Raw genomic sequence first — 21735 nt, forward strand, 5'->3', positions numbered from 1 at the left:
TTATTGGGGCATATGAACAGTATTAGTGTATCTTGATGCCACCAGGAAGTACTGGTGGAGTCAAGAGTGACAGGGGGGTGACGCCCCCTGTAGCTGATTGGCTGGAGAGATGGCAAGGCAGAAGGTCCTGGAAGGCGATAACATCTGTTTTGAAAAGGCATACAGCGTGGGGGTGGATTGCAGTAGCCAGGGAACATACACTTTGTAGCCGTCGGTGCAGGCAAACTGTGTCCCCCCAGCGCTCTCCCGGCTGGCTGCTCCTGCAGGCTACCGCAGACATCTGCCACACAGCTGCGGTGATAGCACTGTGGCACCCAGGCGCTCTACAGCGCTGACGTGCATGGGCCAAAACTGGTAAGCTATTGAGACTTGCGCCCCCCCCTTCCCCGGTGCTAACTGGTCCTGGACGGGCAGCTATTGCATGTCAGCGCTGCAATACCTCATTGCCCCGAATCCAGCTGTGAGCCTCAGGGCGGGGGAGAGAGGCGGAGAACCCTTAAGGTATTCACTGCTGCTGGGAGGCGTCCGCCGCCGAGGACGGGGGAGACAGGCGGAGAATTCCACAGCTTGCTGTGCGCTCGTTGTATGCCGACGACAGGGGGACACAGCTGCGGGTGTGTATGCGCTGCTGGGAGGCCGATGCTGCGGCTGAGCAGGGGGAAGAAAGCCGCAGACCTCTCCGCTTCTTCAGCCGTGCTTGGAGGACCCGTGAGGCCAAGAATGGGTGAGAGCCAATTACAAACAGGGGGCATGAACCCCCTGTCAAACAGCATGTATCTTGACTCCACCACTACTTCTGGTGGCGTCAAGATACACTAATACCCATATGAACATCACTGAGGGGGGTCGCACAGTTTGGACTTCACTTTATGAACTATATCGGAAGACTTGAGCAGTCGATGCATGGACTGGGCAGCTATCATGTAATACTGTGTTTTTCCTGTGTTAGACCCATTGTTAACTTTGAAATAAATAAAAAAACGGTGCTCCAATGTGCATGGTCTCCGTTCAATTAAAAATAGCGTATAAAATTATACACTCGCTTGATGAGATTGGAGAATTAATAATCGGCGCTGCTGAAGGAACGAATGCTGGGACCACAGGACATTGAAGAGGAGTTTACCGGGAACACATTTCTGACTCCTTTCTCAAGCCCATACAAGAGTGACAGTGAAACAGAATTTTAAAACCACAAAGAAGCGCAGTGCAGGTGACATCATCAGACACATGACATAAACCTAAACATGGCATTTGAATCCGTCTAATTTTCCAATTATTAAAAGACAATGCAAAAATGAATATAGATTGAGAGTTCAGATTACGCATAGATATAAAAAAAACATTTATTGTTTATTCACTCAGCAAATTGTAGTAAGAAAACATAAACCAACTTTGTAATAACACACAACGCTGGACTGAGGAATAGCATACAGGACACATGTGGGCTCCAGCAAGATGTGTGCCAGATCAAAGTAGCGCTGTATAAACAATGAATGCAACAGTTTATGGATTGGACACAATGTATCCAAGAGCTATATTAAATTAAGAATAGCAGAAATCAATGAGAGCTCGTTCCAGAGTGGGAAAAGGTGATTATAGATTAGTGCCATTATGCAGAAAAAAAGAGTAATTAGTTTAGTGTAAATAACAGAAGAGATTATCTTGAATGTATTATGATATGATTATACATATTTATAAAATATAATGATGATACTGTTGTAATAATACAAAAGGGAGATGATGGATAGAGAGACCTGCATTGAAAAATGAACAAAAAGTAGTTAATGCTACTATTAATGAGAAAATGACATATGGGAAATATAATTTGAAATTGATGTGAGCTATGCATTATGAATAGTAATAATTACTAAACCAGGATAAATATTATAATACAGAATTATATAATATTCATTCTTTATTAAAATATTTATCATGTTGACTTGGCAATGTTTGCCCACACTTCCTTGCAAAAGTGCTTCAAATCTGTCAGATTGCTAGGGCAACTTGTGTGTAGCGCCCTCTTCAGGTCAACCCACAATGGAATTTGGGTCTGGACTCTGGCTAGGCTACTCCAAAACTTTGATCTTCAAATCTTCAATCTTCATTTTGTTGATTTGGAGGTATTCTTTGGGTCGTTGTTGTGCTGAAAGGTGAAATTCCTCTTCATCTTCAGCTTTTTAGCAGAGTCCTGAAAGTTTTGTGCCAAAGTGGACTGATATTTGGAACTCTTCATAATTCCCTCCACTTTGACTAAAACCCCAGTTCCAGCAGCAGAAAAACTGCCCCAAAGCATAATGCTGCCTCCACTACTCTTCAGTGTGGGTATGGCATTCTTTTGGTGATGCACAGTATTGGCTTTGCACCAAACATACCTTTTGTAATTATGGCCCGAAAGTTCACCACAGCCCAGACGTATGAAGAATATGGGAGATGGTTGTCTTATGCACTACTCAACTAGTAAAGGCCAGAATTCCTGCAGCTGCTTTAATGTTGCTGTCGGTCTCTCGGCAGCCTCCTGGACTAATTTCTTTCTGGTCTTTTCATCAATTCTTGAGAGACAATCAGTTCTTGGTGATGTCACTGTTGTGCCAAATTTTCTCCAATTCTTGATGACGTCTTGACTGTGTTCCATGGTACATGTAATGCCTTGGTACTAGAGATGAGCAAGCATACTTGGTAAGGCGATTTACTCGAGAGAGCATTGCCTTTTTCGAGTTACTGCTGGCTCATCGGGGAGGGGGAGGGCGTGGAGGGTGGCGCGGGGCAAGGGGGGGGGGTAGAGTGAGAGAGATCTCTCTCTCCCTCCCGATCCCCTCCGCAACCCCCCTGTTCACCCTCGCGGCCCCCCCGAATTTTCAGGGACGAGCCAGCGGTAACTCGAAAAAGGCGATGCTCTCTCTCGAGTAAATCGCCTTACCAAGTATGCTCGCTCATCTCTACTTGGTACCCTTCTCCTGACTGATACCTTTAAACAATCAGATCCCCTTGATGTGTTGTAAGCTCTTTATGGCTTTAGCTGAAAAATGCAACTAAGAAAATATCAGGAAAATCCTGCTTGAACAGCTGAACTTTATATAGGACAAATCAAAATCACTGTAAATAATGGCAGCAGAGTACTTACTACTCTCAAACATAAGACCTACACTGAAAATATGACCTACCCTGATTTTCAAGGGTGGGGTGGGGGGACCTTGAAATATAAGCCCTGCCTGAAAAATAAGCCCTAGCTACACTACTTAAGAAAAATAAAAAGCAGGCGCCGTCCGGGTCCCTCCTGCTGGCCTACGGTGTTCCGGCAGGCTTTCCTGCAGTTGTCAGCGCCTACAGAACATCGCTTGCTGGTAACGGGCTTTGCAAACCCTGCCTCCAGCAAGTGAGTGCTCTGATTAGTTCTCGAGTGCCGTGACTCAGCCAATCGCTGTGGCACAATCAGTCATTAATTGAATGGCTTTGATTGGTTTATCGAGCGCTGGCTCTGTTTGGCTGATCTGTGGCACTCGAGAACCAATCAGAGCAATTGCTTGCTGGAGACTGGGTTTACATATATTTATTGTATATATATCAAATTGTATATATTTGATAACTGACAGAGTAGAATATCCACAGAGATCAATCAAAATGCTGTTTCTACTGTTTCATTAGTGTACTAACCTTATATTTCCAAAAAGATTTGCACTGTTGCAATTTCTTGAATCTATTTGGGATGTGTGCAGGTATCTGTTTGATGCGTTCCCCACATCAGTGTGCAGTCAAAATTATGTGTAGTAGAAAAATGTCTGGAGACACTGAAGCAAAAATTAGTTGGAAATGATAGATCGGTGCTTATTAATTCTAAGCGGCTGGATTGTTCTTTCAACATACGATAAATTACAAAGACATTGGATAGTGTAGATAACATATTCAGATCCACAGTTTAAAAATGTTTTAAAGGAAAAGATTCACCAGTACTGGAGGAAAGAAAAAACATTTTTCCATGCGTGATGTTAGAAGAGCAGAAACACCGTTTTACCACACATGTAAAAGAGCCTAGGAGATAAGGGGAAACGGGATTATTTGGTTCCTGTTTGGGGATCTGATTTTCTGAGTAAAGGGTCCTTGTAGAATATATCAGTGTCTTTTTAATACTTCTCTAATACACCTTCTATTAAAAGTGCTGATAAAGTTGTGTTTATATGCCTGATAGAGATGAGCGAGCACCAAAATGCTCGGGTGCTCGTTAATCGGGACGAACTTTTCGCGATGCTCGAGGGTTCGTTTCGAGTAACGAACCCCATTGAAGTCAATGGGCGACCCGAGCATTTTTGTATTTCGCCGATGCTCGCTAAGGTTTCCTTGTGTGAAAATCTGGGCAATTCAAGAAAGTGATGGGAACGACACAGTGACGGATAGGGCAGGCGAGGGGCTACATGTTGGGCTGCATCTCAAGTTCCCAGGTCCCACTATTAAGCCACAATAGCGGCAAGAGTGGCCCCCCCCCTCCCAACAACTTTTACTTCTGAAAAGCCCTCATTAGCATGGCATACCTTAGCTAAGCACCACACTACCTCCAACAAAGCACAATCACTGCCTGCATGACACTCCACTGCCACTTCTCCTGGCTTACATGCTGCCCAACCGCCCCCCCTCCACCCCACAGCGCACACCAAAGTGTCCCTGCGCAGCCTTCAGCTGCCCTAATGCCACACCACCCTCATGTCTATTTAGAAGTGCGTCTGCCATGAGGAACCGCAGGCACACACTGCAGAGGTTGGCACGGCTAGGCAGCGACCCTCTTTAAAAGGGGCAGGGCGATAGCCCACAATGCTGTACAGAAGCAATGAGAAATAGAATCCTGTGCCACCGCCATCAGGAGCTGCACACGTGGGCATAGCAATGGGGAACCTATGTGCCACCCACTATTCATTCTGTCAAGGTGTCTCTGCATGCCCCAGTCAGACCGGGCTTTTTAATTCATAGACACAGGCAGGTACAACTCCCTATTGTGAAGTCCCTGTCGACCGACAGCATGGGTGGCTCCCTGGAACCCACCGGCGGTACATAAAAATATCCCATTGCAGTGCCCAACACAGCTGAGGTAGTAATGTCGTGCTTAATGCAGGTGGGCTTCGGCCCACACTGCATGCCCCAGTCAGACTGGGGTTCTTTACAAGTGGACACAGATGCATTTATAATTCCCTGTGGACCCACAGCATGGGTGGCTCCCTGGAACCCACCGGCGGTACATAAAAATATCCCATTACATTGCCCAACACAGCGGATGTAACGTCAGCTGTAATGCAGGTGGGCTAAAAATTAATTTGATTACACTGTAGGCAAGGGCCCACAAAAATTGCTGTATCAACTGTACTAATGTACATCAGAAAAATTGGCCCTGGCCAACCAAGAGGGCAGGTGAAACCCATTAATCGCTTTGGTTAATGTGGCTTAAGTGGTAACTAGGCCTGGAGGCAGCCCAGTTTAACGAAAAATTGGTTCAAGTTAAAGTTTCAACGCTTTTAAGAGCATTGAAACATATAAAAATTGTTTAGAAAAATTATTTGAGTGAGCCTTGTGGCCCTAAGAAAAATTGCCCGTTCAGCGTGATTACGTGAGGTTTCAGGAGGAGGAGCAGGAGGAGGAGGAGGAATATTAGACACAGATTGATGAAGCAGAAATGTCCCCGTTTTGGATGGTGAGAGAGAACGTAGCTTCCATCCGCGGGTGCAGCCTACGTATTGCTTACGTATCGCTGCTGTCCGCTGGTGGAGAAGAGAAGTCTGGGGAAATCCAGGCTTTGTTCATCTTGATGAGTGTTAGCCTGTCGGCACTGTCGGTTGACAGGCGGATACGCTTATCTGTGATGATTCCCCCAGCCGCACTAAACACCCTCTCCGACAAGACGCTAGCCGCAGGACAAGCAAGCACCAACAGGGCATACAGCGCTAGTATAGGCCAAGTGTCCAGCTTCGACACCCAGTAGTTGTAGGTGGCAGAGGCGTCACGGAGGACGGTCGTGCGATCCGCTACGTACTCCCTCACCATCCTTTTACAGTGCTCCCGCCGACTCAGCCTTGACTGGGGAGCGGTGACACAGTCTTGGTGGGGAGCCATAAAGCTGTCCAGGCCCTTAAAGACTGTTGCACTGCCTGGGCTGTACATGCTGCTCGATCTCCGCACCTCCCCTGCTACCTGGCCCTCGGAACTGCGCCTTCTGCCACTAGCGCTGTCGGATGGGAATTTTACCATCAGCTTGTCCGCCAGGGTCCTGTGGTATAGCAACACTCTCGAACCCCTTTCCTCTTCGGGAATGAGACTGGGAAGGTTCTCCTTATAGCGTGGGTCGAGCAGTGTGTACACCCAGTAATCCGTAGTGGCCAGAATGCGTGCAACGCGAGGGTCACGAGAAAGGCATCCTAACATGAAGTCAGCCATGTGTGCCAGGGTACCAGTACGCAACACATGGCTGTCTTCACTAGGAAGATCACTTTCAGGATCCTCCTCCTCCTCATCCTCCTCAGGCCATACACGCTGAAAGGATGACAGGCAATCAGCCGGTGTACCGTCAGCAGTGGGCCAAGCTGTCTCTTCCCCCTCCTCCTCATCCTCCACATGCTCCTCCTCCTCCTCCTCCTGAATGCGCTGAGATATAGACAGGAGGGTGCTCTGACTATCCAGCGACATACTGTCTTCCCCCGCCTCCGTTTCCGAGCGCAAAGCATCTGCCTTTATGGTTTGCAGGGAACTTCTCAAGATGCATAGCAGAGGAATGGTGACGCTAATGATTGCAGCATCGCCACTCACCACCTGGGTAGACTGCTCAAAGTTTCCAAGGACCTGGCAGATGTCTGCCAACCAGGCCCACTCTTCTGAAAATAATTGAGGAGGCTGACTCCCACTGCGCCGCCCATGTTGGAGTTGGTATTCCACGATAGCTCTACGCTGCTCATAGAGCCTGGCCAACATGTGGAGCGTAGAGTTCCACTGTGTGGGCACGTCGCACAGCAGTCGGTGCACTGGCAGATTAAAGCGATGTTGCAGGGTGCGCAGGGTGGCAGCGTCCGTGTGGGACTTGCGGAAATGTGCGCAGAGCCGGCGCACCTTTACGAGCAGGTCTGACAAGCGTGGGTAGCTTTTCAGAAAGCGCTGAACCACCAAATTAAAGACGTGGGCCAGGCATGGCACGTGCGTGAGGCTGCCGAGCTGCAGAGCCGCCACCAGGTTACGGCCGTTGTCACACACGACCATGCCCGGTTGGAGGCTCAGCGGCGCAAGCCAGCGGTCGGTCTGCTCTGTCAGACCCTGCAGCAGTTTGTGGGCCGTGTGCCTCCTATCTCCTAAGCTGAGTAGTTTCAGCACGGCCTGCTGACGCTTGCCCACCGCTGTGCTGCCACGCCGCGCAACACCGACTGCTGGCGACGTCCTGCTGCTGCTGACACATCTAGATTGCGAGACAGAGGTTGAGGAGGAGGAGGAGGGTGCTTTAGTGGAGGAAGCATACACCGCCGAACATACCACCACCGAGCTGGGGCCCGCAATTCTGGGGGTGGGTAGGACGTGATCGGTCCCAGGCTCTGACTCTGTCCCAGCCTCCACTAAATTCACCCAATGTGCCATCAGGGAGATGTAGTGGCCCTGCCCGCCTGTGCTTGTCCACGTGTCTGTAGTTAAGTGGACCTTGCCACTAACCGCATTGGTGAGGGCGCGTACAATGTTGCAGGAGACGTGGTCGTGCAGGGCTGGGACGGCACATCGGGAAAAGTAGTGGCGACTGGGAACTGAGTAGCGCGGGGCCGCCGCCGCCATCATAGCTTTGAAAGCCTCCGTTTCCACAACCCTATACGGCAGCATCTCAAGGCTGATAAATTTGGCTATGTGGACGGTTAACGATTGAGTGTGCGGGTGCGTGGCGGCGTACTTGCGCTTGCGCTCCAACACTTGCGCTAGCGACGGCTGGACTGTGCGGTGCGAGACATTGGTGGATGGGGCCGAGGACAGCGGAGGTGAGGGTGTGGGTGCAGGCCATGAGACGGTAGTGCCTGTGTCCTGAGAGGGGGGTTGTATCTCAGTGGCAGGTTGGGGCACAGGGGGAGAGGCAGCGGTGCAAACCGGAGGCGGTGAACGGCCTTCGTCCCACCTTGTGGGGTGCTTGGCCATCATATGTCTGCGCATGCTGGTGGTGGTGAGGCTGTTGGTGGTGGCTCCCCGGCTGATCTTGGCGCGACAAAGGTTGCACACCACTGTTCGTCGGTCGTCAGGCGTCTCTGTGAAAAACTGCCAGACCTTAGAGCACCTCGGCCTCTGCAGGGTGGCATGGCGCAAGGGTGCGCTTTGGGAAACAGTTGGTGGATTATTCGGTCTGGCCCTGCCTCTACCCCTGGCCACCGCACTGCCTCTTGCAACCTGCCCTGCTGCTGCCCGTGCCTCCCCCTCTGAAGACCTGTCCTGTGTAGGCGTTGCACACCAGGTGGGGTCAGTCATCTCATCGTCCTGCTGCTCTTCCTCCGAATCCTCTGTGCGCTCCTCCCTCGGACTTACTGCCCTTACTACTACCTCACTGCAAGACAACTGTGTCTCATCGTCATCGTCCTCCTCACCCACAGAAAGTTCTTGAGACAGTTGGCGGAAGTCCCCAGCCTCATCCCCCGGACCCCGGGAACTTTCCAATGGTTGTGCATCAGTGACGATAAACTCCTCTGGTGGGAGAGGAACCACTGCTGCCCAATCTGAGCAGGGGCCCGAGAACAGTTCCTGGGAGTCTTCCCGCTCCTGAGCAAGTGTCATTGTACTGGAGTGAGGAGGCTGGGAGGAAGGAGGAGCAGCAGACAGAGGATTCGGATTTGCAGCAGTGGACGGCGCAGAACTGTGGCTGGACGATAGGTTGCTCAAAGCACTTTCTGCCATCCAGGACAGGACCTGCTCACACTGCTCATTTTCTAATAAAGGTCTCCCGCGTGGACCCATTAATTGGGCGATGAATGTGGGGACGCCAGAAACGTGCCTCTCTCCTAATCGCGCAGCAGTCGGCTGCGACACACCTGGATCAGGAGCTCGGCCTGTGCCCACACCCTCACTTGGCCCTCCGCGTCCTCGGCCGCGTCCACGTCCTCTAGGCCTACCCCTACCCCTCAGCATGGTGTATTACCAGTGATTTGATTTCACAGGCAGGAAAAAAATTGGCGCAAGCCTGCTGGCCAAATATAATTTTTTAACTTTTTTTAAAAAGGAAAGGCCCACTGCCTCTAGTGAATGAATAATAAGTTTAATAACTGTGTTGCGGCCCTGCAAAAGTGTCACAGAACTTAACTGTTGCAGAGTTATTAACTGTGGCAGAGCAGGTATTTCCCAGGCAGGAAAGAAATTGGCGCAAGGCTGCACTCAACCGTAGCTGGTTGCGTCTGATTTTTTTACGTTCTCCACGCAGCACACACGTACACAGAGCCCTTAGGACTGACAGAGGCAGGGCAAATATACTTTTTTCCCTTTTGTTTAAAAGGAAAGGCCCACTGCCTCTAGTGAATGAATAATAAGTTTAATAACTGTGTTGTGGCCCTGCAAAAGTGTCACAGAACTTTACTGTTGCAGAGTTATTAACTGTGGCAGAGCAGGTATTTCCCAGGCAGGAAAGAAATTGGCGCAAGGCTGCACTCAACCGTAGCTGGTTGCGTCTGATTTTTTTACGTTCTCCACGCAGCACACACGTACACAGAGCCCTTAGGACTGACAGAGGCAGGGCAAATATACTTTTTTCCCTTTTGTTTAAAAGGAAAGGCCCACTACCTCTAGTGAATGAATAATAAGTTTAATAACTGTGTTGTGGCCCTGCAAAAGTGTCACAGAACTTTACTGTTGCAGAGTTATTAACTGTGGCAGAGCAGGTATTTCCCAGGCAGGAAAGAAATTGGCGCAAGCCTGCACTCAACCGTAGCTGGTTGCGTCTGATTTTTTTATGTTCTCCACGCAGCACACACGTACACAGAGCCCTTAGGGCTGTCAGAGGCAGGGCAAATATAATTTTTTCCCTTTTGTTTAAAAGGAAAGGCCCACTGTGCCTATTCAATGACTAATATAACTGTGTTGCGGCCCTGCAAAAGTGTCACAGAACTTTACTGTTGCAGAGTTATTAACTGTGGCAGAGCAGGTATTTCCCAGGCAGGAAAGAAATTGGCGCAAGGCTGCACTCAACCGTAGCTGGTTGCGTCTGATTTTTTTACGTTCTCCACGCAGCACACACGTACCCAGAGCCCTTAGGACTGACAGAGGCAGGGCAAATATAATTTTTTCCCTTTTGTTTTAAAGGAAAGGCCCACTGTGCCTATTCAATGACTAATAACTGTGTTGTGGCCCTGCCTACACAATTCTGTGCCTGTAGTATCAATGCAGGGTGCAACGCTCTGCACCGCCGATTTTGAGAAAAAAACAAAAAAACAACACAGCTAACAGCAGCCTGCACAGTACTCCACACAGTTAAATGTGGCCCTAGAAAGGACCGTTGAGGTTCCTGAAGGCTACACTCACTCCTAACACTCTCCCTGCCTAAGCACCACTTCTGTCCCTAATGCCGGGTGCAATGCTCTGCACTGCCGATTTTGAGAAAAAAATTTTTTTTCTCCACTGCTAACAGCAGCCTGCACACACGTAGATGTGGCCCTAAGAAGGACCGTTGGGGTTCTTGAAGCCTACGCTCACTACAAACACTCTCCCTACAGCAACTCCAATAGAACAGCACTGTCCCTCAGCTAACTCACAAGGCATGTGTGGCGAGCCGCGGGAGGGGCCGACTTTTATACTCTAGTGACATCTGATCGCCCCAGCCACTCACAGCAGGGGGCTGGTATAGGGCTTGAACGTCACAGGGGGAAGTTGTAATGCCTTCCCTGTCTTTCAATTGGCCAGAAAAGCGCGCTAACGACTCAGAGAGGAAACTGAAAGTAACCGGAACACCGCGTGGTGCTCGTTACGAGTAACGAGCATCCCGAACACCCTAATATTTGCACGAATATCAAGCTCGGACGAGTACGTTCGCTCATCTCTAATGCCTGATTGTTTTTAGTCTTAGTTTTTTCTCCGAACACTCGGTTCGCATTGTGGCCTTCATTCCATTAAGAGCATCTTTAATTAGCTTCCTAGGATAACCTTTTTGCTGAAATGTGGTACACAGCGTCTCAGCCTGTTTTGTAAACATTGCATCCTCGGAACAGTTCTTTCTAATTCATCAGAACTGTCCGTAGAGAATGCTTCTAAGCCAGGGAGAATGATGAGCACTTCTGTAGTCCAGATAACTATTAACATCCACCTGCTTGAAGTGTCTGTTTGTTTGTTGGCCTCCTTCATTATTGAAAAAAATGTGAAGATCTAAAAAATCAATTGCCTGAGTGAAAAACTGGTAAATGATAACCCAAACACATTATTATTAATCCACCATTTAAATTCAGAGGCTTGGTCTTCGTCTCCAGCCCATGAAAAGAAGAGATCATCAATGTAATGTCATTAGTGCAGGATATTTTCTTTGAAGGGGTGCATAGAGTTCAAGAATGTATGTTTGACTATGCCAATATATAAATTGGCGTGTGATGGTGCAACACGAGTGCCCATAGCACAGCCACAAACCTGCTGATAAATGTCACCCTGCTCCACGCTTCTTTGTGGTTTTGTGCTTTTCACTGTCACTCTAGTATGGGATTGAGAAAGAAGTCAGTACGACTAAAAAATGTCAGTACTCCTCCTCAATATCCTGTGGTCACGGCGTTCCTTCTTCAGCCGCGCCATGTGTTTCTCCATTTGTGGATTTTGTGGATCAGGCTGGTAGTGGCCATATTTGATAGCTGCAAGGACTCTCATTTGAAAGGCGGTATCTACAATCCTAAATATACCTTTGTTATCAGAATTACAACTGGAAGTTAAAGGATAGCCTTCTCGCTGCCCTACTTAAAGGGACTAGATCACCAAAGTTTTTTTGTATTAATCAAAGCTAGATAGTGAAACATTTTCTATTTTTCTAGCCAGTTTTTGTTTTCTCAGAATTTTTTTTAGTTGTCTATATATGGCTATGCAGACTACCATCTTTCCTGAGCTGCATTTAACAGCATGTAGATATATGCTTTACGGTAGCCTCATGGGCCAGTCACATAATGGACAGGAGGTGTTACCTGTCAGTGTAATCCTGCCTGTGATGTTAGTGATGACTGCTGCAAACTATTCTCTACAGATGTGGAAGGGACAGACTAATATGAGGCTCTGTTGTCAGTATAAAAAAGGATTTTAGGATTTTTTTCTTTCAAATATAGATTGTGACTAGAGAACAGCGAACGTGCTCATTTAGGACAATTACTCGATCGAGCATCGCTTTTTTCGAGTAACTGACTACTCGGGCGAAAAGATTTGGGGGGCGCTGGGGGGCGGCGGGGTGGAGCGGTGGGTAGCAGGCGGGAACAGGGGGGAGCTCTCCCCCCCCCCCCCCCCCCGCTACCCCCTGCTCACCCCCGGCGCCCCCTGAATCTTTTCGCCCGATTAGGCAGTTACTCGAAAAAAAGCGATGCTCGATTGAGTAATTGCTCTAAACGATCTCATACCTGGACGCTACAGATATGGCTTCTGTCGCAGCTGGAATAGGAAATCACAGGTTTCATCTTCTGAAAGGATGGAGCATCCCACATTTTAACAATGAAGTCAGAAGTGAGTTCAATAGGCAACTACCAAACAGAGGGATCGTGGATGGATCGATGGCAGTGAAATTCTTCCTTGGTTTCCATGTTCCATGGGCCTTAAGCCTTGTGTTAAAGAAAATCCACATGCCACCTTTACCACCCATCACGCATGATCGCATCACAGAAGCCATTGCATCAGTCAATCGCGATACTCTACAACCTGTATGGCAGGAACTTGACTACAAGCTTTGAAGTGTGTTGAGCAACAAAGGGGGCTCATATTGGACACCTCTGATGTGGAAGACATTTTTGATGTTGTTCAACAAAACTTTTTGAGTTTCTGTTTCTATTGATATCAAATTTATATATTTGATTTATGTATCTTTTATCTGCCAACATTCTAAAATTGGGACAGTCCATTCACACACTTGCTGCCTTGCTTTGAATTGTGAGGTGGATCCTTATTCGGCAGGTAAAACGTTAAATGTGACTTATAAGTGTTTGAAATTGGGAAGATAATTTGTAATGACCCTGGTAAGACAATCCCTTTAAAAATTAAAATGGTCACAGCAGACATAGGTAACATGGAAGTCTAATTGGATGGTTAACTGGACAAGCTATTGATCTCTGGGGATTAAAGCTATTAGTGCTCTATACATTAAACATTAAAATGACATGGACAGAGATACATGAGTCTAATTTACCAGACCCCTGAACAACTTGTAATTGCACCACCATAGCTATACTTGCCGCTGAATCTTATCCAGTCATAGATAGCCCTACCCGATTAGTTGTATCCTAAATCCTCCCTAAATGTCCATTTCCATGTAGCATTATTTTCTATGCATATAGCCTCACTATAGTATAGTAGAAATGATCAGATGGAGCTTGTGAACTGTAATGTCAATGTAGATTATAAACTGCTGATCCCAACCCAAAACTTCTCTTTATGCCAATGTCCTAAAGCGTAGAACACAAATCAGGTATCCCACCTGAGACATGACTATTGTGCAGTTAGTGCGGATCATTACTGTTATTATATACTCCCATATGTTTTTCAGTGGAGAAGATTCATGCAATGTTCACCATTCTAAAATCATTCGGAGGAGTGACAACTAGTGAATGTAATAACTCCACGCGCTTCTCCATGGTCATGTCTCTGGATTTCAATTCTGCTGGACGTGTCACCGCAGGCCACTTACAGGTAAGCCAAGGAGCCTTATTACACCATTGTAGGAATACCTTATAACTAATAGAACCCAATTATCTGACCTTGATCATACAGAACACTCCTAGATTAACAATTTATTAAGTAGCCAGTTTTAAAGGGAACCTGTCACTGGGTTCATGCTGTCTGAACCACGGATAGTATAAACCGGGACAGATACGCCCATTGCCACCATATATGTGTTACACAATAATAACGCTTTGAAGTTTGACTCAAAACAGAACTTTGAGTTGAAGAGGCTGGCCTCCCTCGCCTCTCCCTGCCCACAGCATGCTGACTGACAGCTCTCTTCCTATACACAAGCATGGAGAGGAGCTGTCAGTCAGCATGCTCCGGGTGGGAAGAGGCCGATGCAGCCAGCCTTTCTGAGCTTTTAAGGCAAACTTTAAAGTGTGTTTACAGGGGGGCATAGTGCATACCTGTGGTTCAGGCAGCAGGAACCCAGTGAAAGGTTCCCTTTAAACCTTATATTGTCCTATACTTCATTTGGAGCCTCCAGCGCAGATCCAGCAGAAAATCCTAAACAAAAGAGCGCAGCAAGCTGTGATATTTCATCTGGGGAAGTTTTGGCCAGCTTGCCGTATGGACCCTATTATAGTCCATGGGTTCCATCCAGCACCATTTGGATCCAGCATGCGTTGGATCATCTTCAGGCCTGAGCACCAGTCCAAATGTAGCCTTAGATTGGAGCATGCAGGACTATTTATTGAGGACTTAAAATAGTATTAACCCTTTCCAATCCAATTTGTATCCTGGTTTTCCTAGGGGGCTTACTCTGTTTCTGCTGTTATACAACGGCGCTATATGCTGGCTAAAGCCAGTACTGCATGAGGTGACACGTTGGATAGGCTCTGACAGCAGAGAGGCTGGCAATATACAGTAAGGGAACCCGGACGGACGTCTTCCAACATCGGAGCTGTACAGCTTTAAATCATAATGTCTTCAGACGTCAGACAGTGGATTGGAAAGGGTTAATATATTTTATATTCAAACACCCTATGGTGTATTGCACAATATGTATTGCCCTTTCAACAATGCAGAAAGTCCTTATTCATTTTATTATAAGGCATCTTATAAGCCCTACGTGTTCTGACTTGGATACCAAAAACGAAAAAATGTTAAGTGTTTATACTATAATAAGTGTATTAGGGTTATTATGGTCTATGTGGTTGCTGAACCCCTGTCCATGTGTATTATCAAGTTTCTTTACAATGTGTATTAATTCTGTAAGACTGGAATCACAGAGGTGGTTTTTGTGGCAGATTTTTAAGCCAAACCAGGAATGGGCCCAAAAAGAAGGAAATACTGATAGTTCTCCTTCTATTTGTATCTACTCTGTTTTGCTCATAAAAACAGAATAAAAAACAAACTGCATGTTTGATTCCTGCCTAATGTTGTCTTCTGTAAATTTACAGACCATGCTCTTGGAAAGAATCCGTGTGGCCCAACAACCAGAAGGAGAAAGTAACTTCAATGTGTTCCTGCAGCTGTTAACTGGAGCGGACTTGGATCTCAGGTACAACTGCAGCAGCCACAATATACTACTGGAGGAAGTATTCAAGAATGACAGTAGATGGCGCTATAGCGTCACATTATCTTTTCCATATGCTCTTGAACAGACTCTTATCACATGTTCTCTTTTGTTTAAAATTGGTGAAGAATATTTTATGAAAACACTGGCTTTCCTAACAAATGCAACCCCAATTCCAAAAAAGTTGAGACAATGTGTAAAATCCCAAAAAAGTATAAAGTAACAAGAATGCAACTATTTGGAAACCTCATATAACCATATTATATTCACAACAGAACATGGAACAAAATCAGAAGGAGGAAGTGAGACATTTTTCCATTTCATTTAAAAAAAGTAACTAATTTAGAAATTGATGGTAAAAACACATCTCACAAAAATTGGGCCAGGGCCTGTGTCTACTATTGTGTAGTGTCCCTTCTTTTTACAACAGTCTATAGACGTCTGGGAAGTGATGAGACCAATTGCTGGAGTTCTAGGAAAGGAATGCTGTCCCATTTTTGTCTGATATACTCAACAGTCCGCTGTCTTTTTTTAACGGATTTTTCATTTAATAATGCGCCAAATGTTTTCTGTTAATGAAAGGTCTGGATTGCAGGCGGCCAATTCAGCACCCGGACTCTTCCTGTGTGAAGCCCTGCTGCTGTGATGGATGCAGTGTGTGGTTTAGCATTGTCTTACTGAAATATGAAAGTTCCTCCTTGAAAGAGACTTTGTCTGGATGAGTCCATATGTTGTTCTGACACCTCTATATACTGCTCAGCATCGATAGTGCCTTTCAGGATGTGTAAGCTGCCCATGCCATAGGCACTAATGCCACCCCATGCCATCAGAGATGCAGGCTTTTAACTATGCACTGATAACAAGCTGCATGGCCCGTCTCCTGTTCGTAGGACACGGTGTCTGTGGTTTCCAAAAATAATTTCAAATTTTGATTCATCTGACCACGTTTTGTATCATTCCAATTCAAATGAGCTTTGGCCTATAAAAGACACTGATGTTTCTGGATTGTGTTGATATTTGGCTTCTTCTTTGCATCACACAGCTTTAACTTGGATTTGTGGTTTGCATGGCGAGTGTATTCACAAACATTGCAGTGATTTGCATTACAGAATCATGCCTGTTTTTAATGCACTGACGCCTGAGGGCCCGTAGATCTCGAGCATTCAATATTGCCTGTTGGCTTTGTCCCTTGTACGCATGAATTTCTCCAGATTCTCTGAAGCTTTTGATGATATTCTGTACTGTAGATGGGGGAATAGTCAAAGTCTTTGTTTTATTGTGAAAAAATATGGTCATTTGAGATTTGCAGATCATTTCATTCTTTTTTTTCTTAACATTTATTTACATCTTATACAACGTCCAAACTTTTTTTGAAATAGCGACGTAGTAAGGCAATGAGTGAAGTCTTTTAGAAAGATCACGGTTCAGAGGCAATTTTCCTCAACTGAACAGTGTGATATGGAGTGTGGAGTCTCTGTTATAAAATGGAGCAGATACAGGTAAACTGCAACACCCAACTCTACTTGAGGTACTGCACAAACTGTCCAGTTTTCTTAGAGTATTAAACAAATCAAGTGGATAAGGCAACTTTTAACTAGCAGGTGAGAGGAAGTTTCTTGTAATCTTACAATTACAGTTCACACACAAATGCCTGTATAGCCAACATGGCAATGGTGGTATATCCTCGGTGATGCACCATATATGTACAGTTCCCTGATACATTGGCATCGGTGGCTTGATTGGTTTAGTGGCTTGATCTGCTAACTCTTGGTGTAAGCTGTCTTTCCAGCAGAGGCTTCTTAAGACTTGCAATATGGTGCTGGAAAGACTCCTCTTGTGTGGATTAGGGCGGCTTCACATTTTTGTTGGAACCTCTGGCCAGATCCGGCTGAAAATACCAGAAGAAAAAGCACTGCATGCTGTCAGGCAGGTGGGCAGAAAGCGAGTGGACCCCATTATAGTCAATGGGGTCCGTCCAGCGATGTTCGGTTCTGTCCAGAGATAGAGCCATTCGGCCATTCGGATTCCCCTTTCTAGCTTCCCAGAAAGCAGAATCGCTAGCACGAATGTGTAACCACCCTGATCTTTTCAGGACAAGTGCCTTCAGCACTGCCACAATCAACCACAGTCCCTCCTGCTGCAGCACCAAACCAGACACCTTGGCTTGCTTGTTTTCTTTAGCTTTCTGATGCATAAGGCACCATTTCTCAAACAGGACATCTGCCCAACCACCATTTGATGGTAAGTGATGTCTACCACCAGGTTCATGTGAGGAATTCAGTGCAGGAACGCTTCTGCGTTTTCACACTGCTCTTGACCAATTATCATGTAGATCATCACCAATTATTGGGTCTGAGGCCAGACCTTCCCTGAACCATGTTAATTGGGCATGGCTTTTGCACTGGAGAATGAGCACTCCCCTAAAATGAAATGATCTAAGCAGTCAAGCACAACACTCTACAGTCTGAAGGACCCATATAGCACCAAATAAAATACACACACAGGACAAAAAAGCACTAGTGTAAAAGCAAAAATACTTAATTCAATAACACAAAAAGTTAGAACTACATACAAAAATTTGGAGTAACGAATGCAATGTTCGTAATGTAGGTATGTATGAAGGCTGGTTACCAAAACTTATATCAGCTATATATCATAATCGGTGGATAGAAAGGTAAATAACATATAATTCCGGTGCAAATAAGCACTAACCCTACATTAAGCCAACACAGCAACCATACCAAAGCCCCGACCTACGTTTCGCTTGTTGCCTCTTCTTTTACCCCTGGAAAAAGCAACAAGTGAAACGTAGGCCGGGGCTTTAGTATGGGTGCAGTGTTGGCTGAATGAGGTGACAGGGCTTATTTGCATTGGATTTATATCTTAGGCCTCATGTCCACGGGGACAATCAGGCCCGCTTCGGATTCTCTATGGTGAATCTGTAGCGGGTCCCTCCTGCCCCGCGGACATGAGGGCTGAAAATAAGAATTACTCACCTCTCCATACGCTCCGGATTTTCCCTTCTTTGTGGCCTAATCTTCTCTCCGTCGTGGCCAGATCTTCTTTCTTCGGCCCAGCGGATGTGCTCGGCACGCCAGCTACATGCCGCGTGCATGCGCCGGGCACATCCACCGGGCCGAAGAAAGAAGATCCGGCCGCGAAGAAGAGAAGACCCGTACCGTCCGGAGCAGGTGAGTTTAATTCAGGCGCGGGTCTGCACTAAAATGGAGCATGTCTGGAATTTTTCCTGCATGCAGGACCTGCGCCTGCAGGAAAAAATGACATCCGCAGGTATTTAACTACCTGCGGGTGTCTTATGCATCGCTATGGGGCGCGAATCCGCGTGCAGGAAAAACGCTGCGAATTTAAATTGTTAATTTGCCCGTGGACATGAGGCCTTAGAAATACATGCATAATAAAACAGTTGTATGCACCAAAGCTCACAGTTCTGATGTAATCCCTGGCTTGAATCTGTGAAGATGGTAAGGAAAACCATGCAAACAATCAGTCCCAATCTACAAGGTACAGAAATGCTAGAATATCTGACTCTTCTTTGTCAGGTGACTCCCATTTCTGAAGTCAGCTCTATTTGCGCCAATGATAGAGTTTGCAATACAGATTCATACCATTCATTTCCTCTTTTAATTCCATTTTGGGTTCATTGCACCATTCTACTTTTATACCTCATAATATTATTAATAAGGTTCTTGATTTGTTATCTGTAAAAGCATTTTCAACCTTTTTCCACGAAGTCTGGAGTTGTGACTATATAATCTCCCTTGCTATGCTGCAATAAGGTGAGAAGGGTCCCATCACTGTGGGACTTCACAGATTTGTCCCTGAGGGGTCTAGGATTACATGGGAGATGTACTGGTGGCTTTATTAGTTGTCACCCATTTATTCAGGAGCAACAAACAACTGAATTTCAAGCACGTTAGCATGAATTATATTGTCTAGTAACTTTTTAGTTGCAAGAATTTATTACTTACTTTCAATCTATGCTTTCGTTCTCAATATACGTATTGTAGAACATTTAACCCTTTGCAATCCAATTTTGGATTCAGGGTTTCCTAGGGGGTTTTCTCTTTCTGCCATTATACAATGGCGCCATCTGCTGGCTTGAGCAGTACTGCGGTATGGGACATGCTGGAGAGGCCCCCCGACAACAGAGCGGCCAGTAATATACATTAAGAATACCCTGCTGGATGTCTTCCGACATCGCAGCTGTACAGTCTTTAATCAGAATGTTGGAAGACGTCAGACAGTAGATTGGAAAGGGTTAATAGGGTTATAATACAAAAATGTATGATCTAATAAGTTTTTTGCTGCAGTATTAGGTAATCATATAAATTGAACCATTTACTTAGAAAAATATTTAGATTGTATTTCTGCCTTGCAAAGTTCCTGTTCTCACCACTAGGTGGAGAAAACTATCCAGATAAACTCTATGAATAAGAATTATGTAAAATGTTTTCTGCTATAATTGTGGTATTTGCAGGGGCAGTTCAAACGCTTTTCACGTATTTGATAGCCAAAAATAAGTGTACCTTACAGCTGAAAGGCCCATAGCTTTAAATAAGCTATTATCTAATTGCAGGCCCTATATAAATTCCCGATGTGCATGTTTGCCAGTGCAACTTCTATCTGATGCCATCTCTCGTTGCACAGTGCTGCGGAATGTGTTACTACTTCATAAATGCATAATGACTTTAGGTGGCAGCCAAGAGAATTTTGTTTACATTGCTCCATCGCCAACTGTATGATCACATAAATGGGTCCCACTGTGTTCTCTTAGGGATCCCGTGCTGGAATGTAATTAATGCTTCGTTAACCACGCATTAACTTCTGCATTCTTAAATTGCAGTTGATAAAACTTAGACGCGTCTTGTAATTTTTTTTTTTAGCCAGCAGCAGCTTTTCAGTTGGCATTGATGGAACCCTAGAGATTTTTTTTAGAAAAAGCTTCCAGCCATCGGTTATCGGCTTCATGTTATATTGACATTGCCTGTAAAGGATTTGATACATGGTTTAGGCAATGGGATTTTTACAGCCTGGGAATAGCCTGATTAATGTCCCATGTCAAGACAAAGTCTAATGGTAATCAGGAGGAGGCTGATGCATAGTAAATGGGTAAACAGAAAGTCTCCTTGTCCTTAGCGGTGACATTGCACGATTAGCACGAGACTCACTTGTTTCTGCGGACTCTGTAGTGAAGTAATGTGTAATAGACCATACTGTGTCTTAGTGACTGAATGAGGGACTCATGACTCAAAGCTTAAGGTCCAACAAAAACTAGATGCTTATGAATTGTGGAACACTAAAAGGTACTGAAGCTCATACAGAGTTGTAGCTAGGCTTTCCTTCACACGAGCTCCGATTTGCTTTCCTAGTCCTGTAACTACACTGACCACGGGAAAGTGGCTTGTGGGCACATCTCTACCCGGCCCACAGGGCACGTCCCCCTAACTATGTCCTTAAACTATAATATACGGTGTAAATATAGCATATTTCTGTATCGTACATGAACAACAGCCCTATGAAATCATAGAAACCACATACTAGGATGTCAATACCTACATAGCACTAGGCTCAGTAGATAGCTCAAGGATGGATTTAAAGCAGATGTATCGTTGTGTTTTTAAAAGCTACAAAATAACTTGTCTTTTAGGGCTAATGCCCACAAAAAGGTTTGTACCGCGGTTCCCGCGACGTAAATCCGTGGGTGTATCCCACTCTGTCCATGGGCATGAGCCCTTAGAGTCTCATCAGAGGTGCAGATTATTACTCTATTCTCTATTGCTGTAACCTGCAGTTCTTCTTGTCTGATTATTAGCAGATACTGTTGTATATAAACCAATGATCAGAAAGTTAGTATACAAAGAACTATATAGCAATGATAGAGAGATGATCAATTCCAAGTAAGTAATCCTCTAATAAGCAGACGAAATATTATTAGGGTACCCGTCAGATAGAACACCATCAGTGATTCAGAGAGCTCCATTGGGATACTTGTTGCAACTTGTCTTTGTTGCATTAGAAATAATTACAACTAGTTCTCTTATCATATCCTGATCCCAGACTCTTCTAATCTTCATATGAAGCAGATGGATGGTATGTAATGGCACAGCAGTGACAGATGGAGGCAGAATCATTTCTTATGCAGCAATAATAAACTTTACTAAAACATAATTAATATGTACATTATATTATTCCATAGGAGGGTTCATATGCTATAACATTGCATTATAACATCCTAGAACCTTACATATCAGGACTATGTTCTTAAAGTAAGGGCACAACTCGCCAACAGCATGCTGGTCTCACAGTTTCTCCGTATTGGCAGCAGTGAAGCA

At 45.6% G+C, this 21735-nt stretch overlaps 1 protein-coding gene across 1 annotated transcript in view; it reads left to right on the plus strand.

Annotated features, from left to right (window-relative positions):
• The window catches only part of MYO18B (myosin XVIIIB), a 529330-nt gene that overhangs the window by 59521 nt on the left and 448074 nt on the right, over nucleotides 1-21735 (plus strand). Inside the window, exons 10-11 of the mRNA XM_066603908.1 lie at nucleotides 13685-13827; nucleotides 15267-15367. Of these exons, the coding sequence (XP_066460005.1) occupies nucleotides 13685-13827; nucleotides 15267-15367 (244 nt within the window). The remainder of the gene's footprint in view (nucleotides 1-13684; nucleotides 13828-15266; nucleotides 15368-21735) is intronic.

Source organism: Eleutherodactylus coqui, chromosome 5 (assembly GCF_035609145.1).
Source record: "Eleutherodactylus coqui strain aEleCoq1 chromosome 5, aEleCoq1.hap1, whole genome shotgun sequence".
Taxonomy (NCBI): Eukaryota; Metazoa; Chordata; class Amphibia; order Anura; family Eleutherodactylidae; genus Eleutherodactylus; species Eleutherodactylus coqui.